The sequence below is a fragment of the Hyla sarda genome, chromosome 4 (assembly GCF_029499605.1).
Source record: "Hyla sarda isolate aHylSar1 chromosome 4, aHylSar1.hap1, whole genome shotgun sequence".
Lineage (NCBI taxonomy): Eukaryota > Metazoa > Chordata > Amphibia > Anura > Hylidae > Hyla > Hyla sarda.
Window position 1 is genome coordinate 22584016 of NC_079192.1, and position 11433 is coordinate 22595448.

General features: G+C 42.2%; 1 protein-coding gene across 2 annotated transcripts; it reads right to left on the minus strand.

Moving 5' to 3' along the window:
* Positions 1-273: 273 nt before the first annotated feature.
* Positions 274-10618, minus strand: LOC130366762 (lysophosphatidic acid receptor 6-like). Of its 2 annotated transcripts, none has more exons than XM_056569098.1 (2): positions 10591-10618; positions 274-2121 (listed from the first exon to the last, which is right to left on the minus strand). In XM_056569098.1, exon 2 carries the CDS (start codon positions 2056-2058, stop codon positions 1123-1125), a length of 936 nt encoding a protein of 311 aa, XP_056425073.1. In that variant the 5' UTR covers positions 2059-2121; positions 10591-10618; the 3' UTR covers positions 274-1122. The 2 variants fall into 2 exon arrangements, with proteins under 2 accessions (XP_056425073.1, XP_056425072.1); XM_056569097.1 differs by lacking the exon at positions 10591-10618 and adding an exon at positions 2330-4697.
* Between the last annotated feature and the right edge of the window lie 815 nt (positions 10619-11433).

Below are 11433 nucleotides of genomic sequence, written 5' to 3' on the forward strand. Positions count from 1 at the left end.
CACAGTGCTCTCTGCTGACACCTCTGTCCATTTTAGGAATTGTCCAGAGTAGGAGCAAATCCCCATAGCTAACCTCTCCTGCTCTGGACAGTTCCTAAAATGGACAGAGGTGTCAGCAGAGAGCACTGTGGTCAGACAGAAAGGAAATTCAAAAAGAAAAGAACTCCCTCTGGAGCATATAGCAGCTGATAAGTACTGGAAGGATTAAGATTTTTAAATAGAAGTAATTTACAAATACTGTTAACTTTCTGGCACCAGTTGATTTAAAAAAAATTTTTTTCCAGGGGAGTACCTCTTTAAGCTTGCTGAACTTTTATTTGGCACTGGTGGTATTTACTAGGTAGAATATGACACACTTCATATATACTCCTTATTTTTTTATTCGTAAAAATGGAGGAAGGCCGATACATATTTAGGGCCTCCACCAATCTGTCCCTGGTAGAACCCAAACTGCATCTCATACAATAGCAGGTGGTGGTCATCAAAACAAGTCTACGTAGAGACGGACTGGGAAAACTTGAGCGATAACCCTTGTAGCCTCACACTGAATCAAACCATGGAGTGATCTGTCTGATAGTCAACATCTAGATTTGTCCTAATATCAGTCCAGTATAGGAAGATGGAAGAGTTCCACTTGGACAAGATGCTCGTAAGTTCCATGTAAAGCAAAACATGAGATGCCAATAACATTCTTTCGTCATTGGAAAAGTGCAGAAAAGTGTAGAAATTTCTTCTACAATTGATAATCCAGTTTATTTTGGCTACGTAGTGAGAGATGTAGGACCGACACTCAGTCAGTCATTCACTCAGTCTTTTTGTTTGGTAGACCAGTCTGGACAGCACTTAGAAAGTTCACAGTATAAATGATACATTAACTACATTGTCTAATGCCATAAGTTCCCATCATTATCGCAAAGCTTTCCATACCATTTGGCAATGGGTTGGTGGGCCATTCTTGGTCCACAATATAGTCTTCCATTTAGTAAGGTCAAACCTGAAGATAAAAACTTTATCAATCCAATGTGATTTCATATTCCAGGTAACTTTACCTCTAGGTCTCATGCTTGACCTGTCAACAATCTGGTGGAGTTTTGTTGCAGAATAAAGATCCTTGGTGGCCTGCTAAGAGGATATAATGGGTCTATTTTTCTCAGATGAATGATCAGACAGCTCCAGAAATTTCTTTCCTGCTTTGATCTCCTCTCTGACCACATTTCTGATGGTATCAGTGGTGAAGTAATAAGCGAAGGGGTCAAGCACTGTGTTACAGCAGGCTGTCAATAGCGTGAACTGGTAGGCCTCTTCCAGAAAACAGTTATCCATGAATTGGTAAAAAAGTAATACCAGATGATACGGAAGGAAGCAAAGAAGAAATATAGCTGTATTGGTAGCCAGCATACGTATTACCTTCACCCTGTTGACTAGTCCTTCTTGAACAACGTGACTTTGGTTCATTGATTTCAACATGGCCACCGAGCTTATGACCATGACTACGAGAGGAACTAAAAAGCCTATGCCTATAGCCCCTATTGTAGGTCCTTTCTGAGTAACAAATGGTGGACGGCCATTCAAACAAGAATGATTGGTATTAGACCCCTCTATAAAAATGATGGAATTCACAATGACGGATATTCCGTTGAGGAACCATACACCAACACAGATCCAAGGGGCCTTCTGTCGGAGGCGTCGAGATCGAAGAGGGAAGCAAACGGCCAGATATCGGTCAAAACTAATACAGGTCAATAAAAAAATACTGCTATACATATTGAGAAGGAGGAATGAACCGAAGACGTTACATATCCAGAACTGTAAATTTGAGTTAATAGTTGATGGCTCTATTGTGTAGGAATAGATTTTCAGGGGAACGGTGCAGATCAGTAGCAGGTCAGCTATGGCAAGGTTCTTCATGTAGACAATAGTGGGTGACCTCAGCTGATTCACATGAATAAACAAATAGATGGCAATGATGTTCATGATGAGCCCTAAGGTTGATATTATCGAGTACCCGCTAAGGTACAGAACATGGCTGAGAAGATGGCAGCTGCTGTTGGTGCTCATTTGTGGTGGTCTCAGAAACCTTCTCACCCAGGATAAGATGATGACCTCCTTTTTGAAACAAACCTGGCGGAAAAAAAGTCAAAAAGTTACTTCTTACAAATCCTTGAAGGCGTTTTCCAAACCATTACCAAACCAGTTTTGATTGAGGGGGTCCCACTCCCGGGGGAGAGAGCATTATATAACATTATTTTACAGAGTACAGACTAGTTTTATTATCCTTGCTGTGTCTCACTACTCCGGTTGTTCCCGCACGATGTGGCTTGAGTCATACCTTGATGAAATAACAGGGCACCTTGCAGCAAAGCAATGGCTTCAACAGTAGTTGACAGGAGATCACTGGGGCCAGTTTTATGGTTGTAGGGTGTCCACATACACCATTGTTTTAGGAATGTTAACAAAGGTTGCAGGGAGGAGTGGAGCAGCAAGAATAGAACAGGTGAGTAAGGAGCTGAGGAGTGTGCCCTTATACCTCAATGCAAAAAAAAGTGCAAACATTTCACACAAATTTTGCACACGGATGTGGTCTTTCCAAGCCCTTCTCCAAAAGGATAGAGGCCCCCCGCAAGCCTTTCCTTACCCTCCAGGCTGGAAGGCACCTGCAAGGTTTCAGGATCCTTCCCTGAAGCTTAGGGAGGATCAAAAATGCTCTTGGCTACCACCTGGGCACAGGCCAAGTTTAGCCGAAGCACCGACATTGCGGCATGATGCATTGCTGTCATCACAGCTGTCTGTGCAGGTCTCAAGCAGAGGTTGTTGTTTGTAGATGTAGAGAGTTATTACCAGGCAGATTATGATCACTTGGGACCCGAACAAAAGTTACGATGAATCAACTATTTTTTTTATTAAAACCCAGATGGATCTCAGGAAAGTATAATAGGGTGGGCACCTTTTCTTTTGGCAAAGTTGCATTTTCAGCTTTTACCTGGGAGATAATATTAAAAAGGGTCTACAAAATTAAAAAAACATGACTGCTTTCTTCCGACAACAATTCCACACCTGTCCATGGGGTCATGTCTAGTATTGCGGCTCCATTCCATTAAAGTACTGTATTTTCCGGTGTATAAGACGACTGGGCTTATAAAACGACCCCCAACTTTTACAGTTAAAATATGGAGTTTGGGATATACTCGCCATATAAGACTACCCCTCTACCGTGATGTACTGTACCTTACCAGTGATTGGCTGGTTGCTATATACAAAGTCTGCTTGGATTGGTCAGCTCTCCCTGTTTGCCCAGCCCTCCCTGTCTCCAAGACTATCAAAGCGGTACATGCCTCTTTCACCCGTCTGGCCTGCCCTTGTATCCCATTACCGTACCTCCTTTTCTGCCTCTCAGATCTCACAAATGCACACCTGTCACATTTTGCACATGCACACCTGCGCCACCTCTCAGATCTTGCACATTCACGCCTGCGCCACCTCAGATCTCGCACATGTGCGCCGCTTCACTGCAGTCCTCAGGAGCGAGATCTGAGAGGAAGAGAAAGGTAAGGTAAAAGGATACATACAAGGGTGGGCCGGACGGTTGAAAGATGCTTGTTTTTCTGGGAACAGTGCCACTCTCTCTCTATCCATACCCCGGGTGGCCCGCTCTATCTCTATCCATACCCAGGGTGTCCTGGCCGTCTGCAGCACCCGCCCTATAAGACGACACCCGGCGTATAAGATGACCCCCGACTATTGAGAACATTTTCCTGGGTTAAAAAGTAGTCTTATACGCCAGAAAATACAGGTAAATGGGACAGAGCTGTTAAAGCATTCACAGCCTGTAGACAGGTGTGGAGCTATTTTTGGTGATGCTCCTAAGATTTGCTTTCTCGGGTACTCACAGTTGAGTAAAGGCACTGATAACAAATTTATGTTGTATGGGGGGCATCTGACTATCTACTGGGGCAAATGTTAATGGAAAGGAAGAACTGGAATCTGTCAGACTCAAAATATTATACTGGTCTGACAGATTCCAAATACAGAACAGTTCGGGCCTGAGCCTATAGGCATTAGGTCTCAATTTTGTCTGATTTTTTTTTGTTTGATCATATACAGAAAATGTCCCATATATTCTGAGATTGACTCCCTCCAGCTATGTGGCATAGTATTTCTGACTAGTAATAATAATACAGAAATCCTTCTGGGTCAGCATTTGCCCGTTACAGTTCTAAATATGTTATTTAACAATCTACTATAAAAGAGCTGTTTTGGAGCATATAAAAATGACGTTGGGGCACTGTATTTCCTCCAGTTCTGACTATCTCTACTCTGTGGGTACTCTCTCTGGATAAAAGCATGGTAACCCTCATTCTTCCTTTACAGTAGTCTTGTGTTTTCCCCTTGTTTTGCTACTGCCCCTGTTTATGTTTCCCTCCTCTTCATTTACTTATACCCTTTCCTTCTTCCATCCATACCGCTTCCCTTCATTCGTCATACCCTTTCTTGTATCCACTCATTCCCATTCTCTTCATCCTCCCATATCCCCTTTCCTTCATCCATCATACCATTCCCTTCTTCCATCCATACTGCTTCCCTTCATCCATCATAGCTTTTCCTGTATCCACTCATACCCCTTCCCTTCATCCATCATACTATTCCTTTCATCCATCATACCATTCCCCTCATTAACTCATACCATTCCATTCATCCATTCATACCATTCCCTTCATCCATTCATACCATTCCCTTCATCAATCATACCATTCCCTTCATCCATCATACCATTCCCTTCATCCATCATACCATTCCCTTCATCCATCATACCATTCCCTTCATCCACTCATACCATTCCCTTCATCCATCATACCATTCCCTTCATCCATCATACCCCTTCCCTTCATCCATCATACTATTCCTTTCATCCATCATACCATTCCCCTCATTAACTCATACCATTCCATTCATCCATTCATACCATTCCCTTCATCCATTCATACCATTCCCTTCATCAATCATACCATTCCCTTCATTCATCATACCATTCCCTTCATCCATCATACCATTCCCTTCATCCACTCATACCATTACCTTCATCCATCATACCATTCCCTTCATCCACTCATACCATTCCCTTCATCCATCATACCATTCCCTTCATCCACTCATACCATTCCTTTCATCCATCATACCATTCCCCTCATTAACTCATACCATTCCATTCATCCATTCATACCATTCCCTTCATCCACTCATACCATTCCTTTCATCCATCATACCATTCCTTTCATCCATCATATCATTCCCTTCATCAACTCATACCATTCATCCATTCATACCATTCCTTTCATCAATCATACCATTCCCTTCATCCATTCATACCATTTCCTTCATCAATCATACCATTCCCTTCATCCATTCATACCATTCCCTTCATCCATCATACCCCTTCCCTTCATACATCATACCATTTCTTCCATCCATCATACCCCTTCCCTTCATCCATCATACCATTCCCTTCATCCATTCATACCATTTCCTTCATCAATCATACCATTCCCTTCATCCATCATACCCCTTCCCTTCATACATCATACCATTCCCTTCATCCATCATACCCCTTCCCTTCATCCATCATACCATTCCCTTCATCCTCCTTGACTCCTTCACTTCTTCCACCCATTGATGGATGTGTCTTCTTTAAATCATACTATGTTACTATGAGTGGTCCCCACTGCTTGTCCCCCTTATTTACTCCTACCTGTCCTATATGCCTCATCTAATGTTGACTATAGCTAGTGGGAGACTTTATGCTGAGGCAGTCCCAGACTCTGCAAGTGTTGCTGGGTAAAAAAAATGCAGTATGCAAGAGGAGGTCTCTGGCATCAATGCTTGCCCAAAGACACATGGGACAATGTCTTGGAGCTTAGTCTCGCATTGTGGCATTGCTGTGTAGGGAGGGACTAGTATTAGCTCAGAGAAGGTAAAGTAGAGTGTGGTGGTGACCATGTGTAGTGTCAGAGGGGCCTGCTTCATGTTTTTGTCTACAGCCACCATGAGATAAGGTGGCGGTTTGGAGATAGAGGGGAAGATTTATCAAAACCTGTCCAGAGGAAAAGTTGCTGAGTTGCCCATAGCAACCAATCAGATCGCTTCTTTTGTTTTTCAGAGGCCTTTTCAAAAATGAAAGAAGCGATCTGATTGGTTGCTATGGGCAACTCAGCAACTTTTCCTCTGGACAGGTTTTAATAAATCTCCCCCAGAGTGTGCAGAGCAGTGAAAAAAAATGTATCCTGCATGTATTCAGCATCCTGAGTGAGATGAACGTCTTAGTGCTGCTATTTATATTGAGGAGCCGTTTAAAGTGACCGAACCCTTATAAAAAGTTTTTCAATTGTTCAAGTAAATTGTTCAACTGAACTGTGTTGTTCAGAGGAACCCTACTCACTCTGGCTCTGGGGATGCTGTGACTGACTCTGTCCTGAAGGGGCACTGTGCATATCTTCATCCGGGAGTATCTAGGTTTGGCCCTAAATTTAGGACACTCTGGTTCAGTTCTGCAGTTTTTGTTAATATCTTTGTTATCAGACCACTATGGCTCTCCGACCTTGGAGACCCTTGCTGTTGTCATTTGTAGGCCGCACATCCTCTATTATATAAAAATAATTACCCCATGAAATAGGGCCCTAAGTGTCTTATGTGTAGGTGACAATGGTGGAATACGGTGACTTTTATGTGCATTGGATAGGGCATGTGTGTGACTGACAATGGTTGGATAGGGTGGTGTCCTATGCATGGGTAGCAATGGAAACAATAGTGAGATAGTCTTCCCTGTGTGTGGGTGACAATGGTTGGACAAGGTGACTGTCTTAGATGAGAGGGACATTGGAGAGCAGGATGATTGCCCTGTGTGTGGATGATCTCAATGGGAGATGTTGACTTTCCTGTATGAGATGACATTGGAATGGTGGTATGATTGTCCTGTGTGCAGATGACCTCAGTGGGATAGGGTGACTTTCCTATATGAGGTGACATTGGAGGGGTAGGATGATTGTTCTGTGTGTGGATGACCTTAGTGTGATAGGGGGTCTTTCCTATATGAGGGGGACATTAGAGGGGTGGGATGATTGTCCTGTTTGTGGATGACCTCATAGGGATAGGGGGTCTGCCCTATATAAGGTGACATTGGAGGGGTAGGATGATTGTCCTGTGTGCAGATGACCTTAATGGGATAAGGTGACTTTCCTATATGAGATGACATTGGAAGGGTAGGATGATCATACTGTGTGTGGATGACCTCATAGGGATAGGGGGTCTGCCCTATATAACGTGACATTGGAGGGGTAGGATGGTTGTCCTGTGTGCAGATGACCTCATAGGGATATGGGGTCTTTCCTATATGAGGTGTCATTAGAGGGGTGGTATGATTGTCCTGTGTGCAGATGACCTTAGTGGGATAGGGGGTCTTCGCTATATGAAGTGACATTGGAGGGGTAGGATGATCGTTCTGTGTGTGGATAGCCAGAAGACATGTCATTGTCAGGAGTAAGCGCTGGTCTGTCTAGTCTGGGGATAGACTGATCCTGTGCATCACATCAGTGCGGTTTACAGGATTTGCCTGTGGTCACATTCTTGGTGAAGTTATTTTGGTGGTTCACAATCTGTTCACATGGTGATTCTTAGCATTGAAGGTCAATTTCACAAAGAAATTGTAAAAACTTAAAAATGCAGGTGTCTCTGCTGTTAGTCCACCCACAAGTCTCCAAATCAGAGGATAAGGATTCTGTAGGAAGCTCCTATGGGGTCCTTACATTAAAAATAAGATGGGGGTCCTGGTGAGTGTCATTTATTGCCTATAGCTGCCATGACAGTGCAAACCTTTCTAACCCAATAAGACTATTGGACCAGTAACAGGCTGCAGAGGTTTAGGCTATGTTCACACACTGTTAAAATATCCAAAAAGCTAAACAAATCAGTGTTTTAGGAATTTACATTAAAAAAAAAATGCTCACCCTTAGAGTGTATGAACGTGGCCTTAAAGGGAATCTGTTCGCTCTAAATAACGCCCAGAAGTGCAGACATAGGTATCATTTGTTTTATCCCCCTCTATGCAATCTGCCCGTCTCTTAGCTGATGGCCGTTTTTAAAGTAATAAAATCATGCTTTCCTTCCAAGCTTAAGTATCATAGAGGCCGTGCTGAGGAGCAGAATGCCCCCCTTCTCCCTCCCCCACCCCACATATTCCATAGTCGTTTGTTAAAAAAAGACAAAAATCCATTACGTTTTATGAAAGATCCCTAAAGGGGTACTCCCGTGGAAAACTTTTTTTTTTAAATCAACTGGTGCCAGAAAGTTAAACAGATTTGTAAATCACTTCTATTAAAAAATCTTAATCCTTCCAGTACTTAAGAGAAATCCAAAAAGAAATGCATTTCCTGTGATGTCCTGACCACAGTGCTCTCTGCTGACCTCTGCTGTCCATTTTAGGAACTGTCCAGAGCAGCATATGTTAGCTATGGGGATTTTCTCCTGCTCTGGGCAGTTCCTAAAATAGACAGCAGAGGTCAGCAGAGAGCACTGTGGTCAGGACATCACAGGAAATGCATTTCTTTTTGGATTTCTCTTAAGTACTGGAAGGATTAAGATTTTTTAATAGAAGTGATTTACAAATCTGTTTAACTTTCTGGCACCAGTTGATTAAAAAAAAAAAAAAAGTTTTCCACAGGAGTACCCCTTTAACCTGACCCTATAACCCTACCAAAGAATGCCTACACAAAAAAACTAAATAGGGGCTGTAAGAATCCCCTCAAACATTTCACACATGAAAACATTCTCCACGGAGGAGCGAAAAATATTTTTTTCAGTTGATATCTGATCCCAGTTTAAAGGGGTACTCCACTGGCCAGTGCTCCGGTTGTGTTCGGAACATTTACTATACTAAATGTTCCAAACGCAGCCGGAACACTGGTCAGTGGAGTACCCCTTTAACACCACCAGTAGGTTATCTCTGTTAAAGAGGGCGTGTTATGGAGATTCTTACTTTTACCCAAGAAGCAAATGACATAAACATGATTTTTGGGGAACCTGACATAAGATTTTGAAACTTTAGTGCCTGTTGCTAATGGTTACAAGGGGTAAAATCCCATATCAGGTTCCCTTTAAAGGGATACTCCAAAGGAAAACTTTTTTTTTTTTTAAATCAACTTGGTGCCAGAAAGTTAAACAGATTTGTAAATTATTTCTATTAAAAAAATCTTAATCCTTACAGTACTTATTAGCTGCTGAATACTACAGAGGAAATTATTTTCTTTTTGGAACACAGAGCTCTCTGCTGACATCATGAGCACAGTGCTCTCTGCTGACATCTCTGTCCATTTTAGGAACTGTCCAGAGCAGCATATGTTTTCTATGGGGATTTTCTCTTACTCTGGACAGTTCTTAAAATGGACAGAGATGTCAGCAGAGAGCACTGTGCTCGTGATTCAGCAGAGAGCTCTGTGTTCCAAAAAGAAAAGAATTGTAGTATTCAGCAGCTAATAAGTACTGGAAGGATTAAGATTTTTTAATAGAAGTAATTCACAAATCTGTTTAACTTTCTGGCACCAGTTGATTTAAAAAAATAAAAAAAAGTTTTCCACAGTAGTACCCCTTTAACTAATAATAATAATAATAATAATAATAATAATAATAAATATGTATTAAATAGTAAATATGTAGGAATTGATAATAATACAAAATAAATATGTATTAAATAGTAAATATGCATTGATTAATAATAATAATGTATTAAATAATAAATATGTATTAAGTAATAATAATAATAAAAATAATACTTACCCCTCTGCTCCCAGCTGGTCCAGCACAACCATCACTCCTGCCATAAGTGCTTTGCTGACATCCCCATACACTTAGGACAGGGTAGTGCAACCAATCAGTGACGGCACTGGACCAGGCAGGGAGTAGAAAAGTAAGCAAAGTTTTTTTTTTAATTATTATTTTTTTGCGCCCTCCCCTATTGCCTGCCTCTGTCCAGAATACCCCTTTAGGGCTGCCCAGAATGGCTGCCACTGACTGCCGCTTGTTCAACGCAAACCGGTCTTTTTGAGAGTCTTTTCTAGAGTTCCCTATGGTGAGAAGAAGGTGACATTTCAGGTCCCCCCGCCTTCTGCTCCCCTCATATCTTTCATGTACCTCTTTCGAGGCGCCCACTCAATAATCGCCGATACAGTGGGCTCTATAGCAAAAAGGTCATACTCACCGCCAACATTTTTTTTACTCAGTAACATGCATAAAAACAAAGAGTATGCTTGAAGTGATACAAGTAATACAAAGCGTGAAGGTCTATCAGCAGGAGACAGTAGAGATCCAGCCTCGTCTCCCTATGAAATGAAGAGCTGTATCTGGAAGCCATAGGTCCTCTAGACCGGTGGTCTCCAAGCAGTAGACCTCCACCTGTTGCAAAACTACAACTTCCAGTATGCCCGGACAGCCGTTGGCTGTCCGGGCATGCTGGAAGTCGTAGTTTTGCAACATCTAGAGGTCCACCGTCTGGAGACCACCGGGCTTTATACATTCCGAGTGACAAAACAACACACAGACGTTACTCACCAGCGAGCTACTTGTCTGCTAGAGGAAGGAGCAAGTGAAGAAATGCAAATGTCTTAGAGCTTCCTGCCGGTGACTATGACAAGAAGTGTTACCTCAGCTTTCATCTCTGTATGAGGAACATATATAAGATACTTCGCTGGATAAAAAAAAATGGTGTCATAGTTTTTTTTTATTATTTATTTATTTATTATTATTATTTTTAAGTTTTTTTTTTTTAAGGTATTTTTTAAGTATTGGGGTTTTTCGAAACTTTCTATGCCTGCCTTGAGAGTTTTGAAAAGTTCATCCAGAGAAAGGGTTAAGTGGAGTTACAAATTATGCTACCACCATCTCCCTGGTGAGCAAGTTCTTCATTAGACCAACCCAACATGGTCAGATCTTGAATTGACCTAAAAGTAGAAGACACAGAACCGCCAAGAAACAAAGACATATGGGAATAACCACACACATATAAAAAATAAAAACAACTGTTGGTAAATAAAATAAACAAATAAAGGGGAAGGAGCGTGGGTGGGATAAACCTCCGAGACCATCAGAAGGGAGGGGGAGTGAGGACCCAAGCGTGCAACCAGACTTTTCAAAGGCAGATGGTAGGGGCTGAAAAGCCTGGGAATTACATACAGGGAAGAAGTTTGGATTGGGCTTTAAAGGGATACTCCGTCCCTAGGCATCTTATGCCCTATCCACAAGATAGGGTATAAGTGTTTGATCGCATGGGGTTCCGTCCGCTGGGACCCCCCATGATTTTCTGCACGGCGCCCCAGCAATCCACCTGCTGGTGACGTCGACAAGAAGTTGTTACCTCAGCTTATGTCTCTGTATTGGGAAATACATATAAGGTAA

Bases quoted from the DNA above. Each gene is read 5' to 3' on its own strand.
- LOC130366762 (XM_056569098.1), bottom strand. From the start codon at position 2,058: ATGAGCACCAACAGCAGCTGCCATCTTCTCAGCCATGTTCTGTACCTT.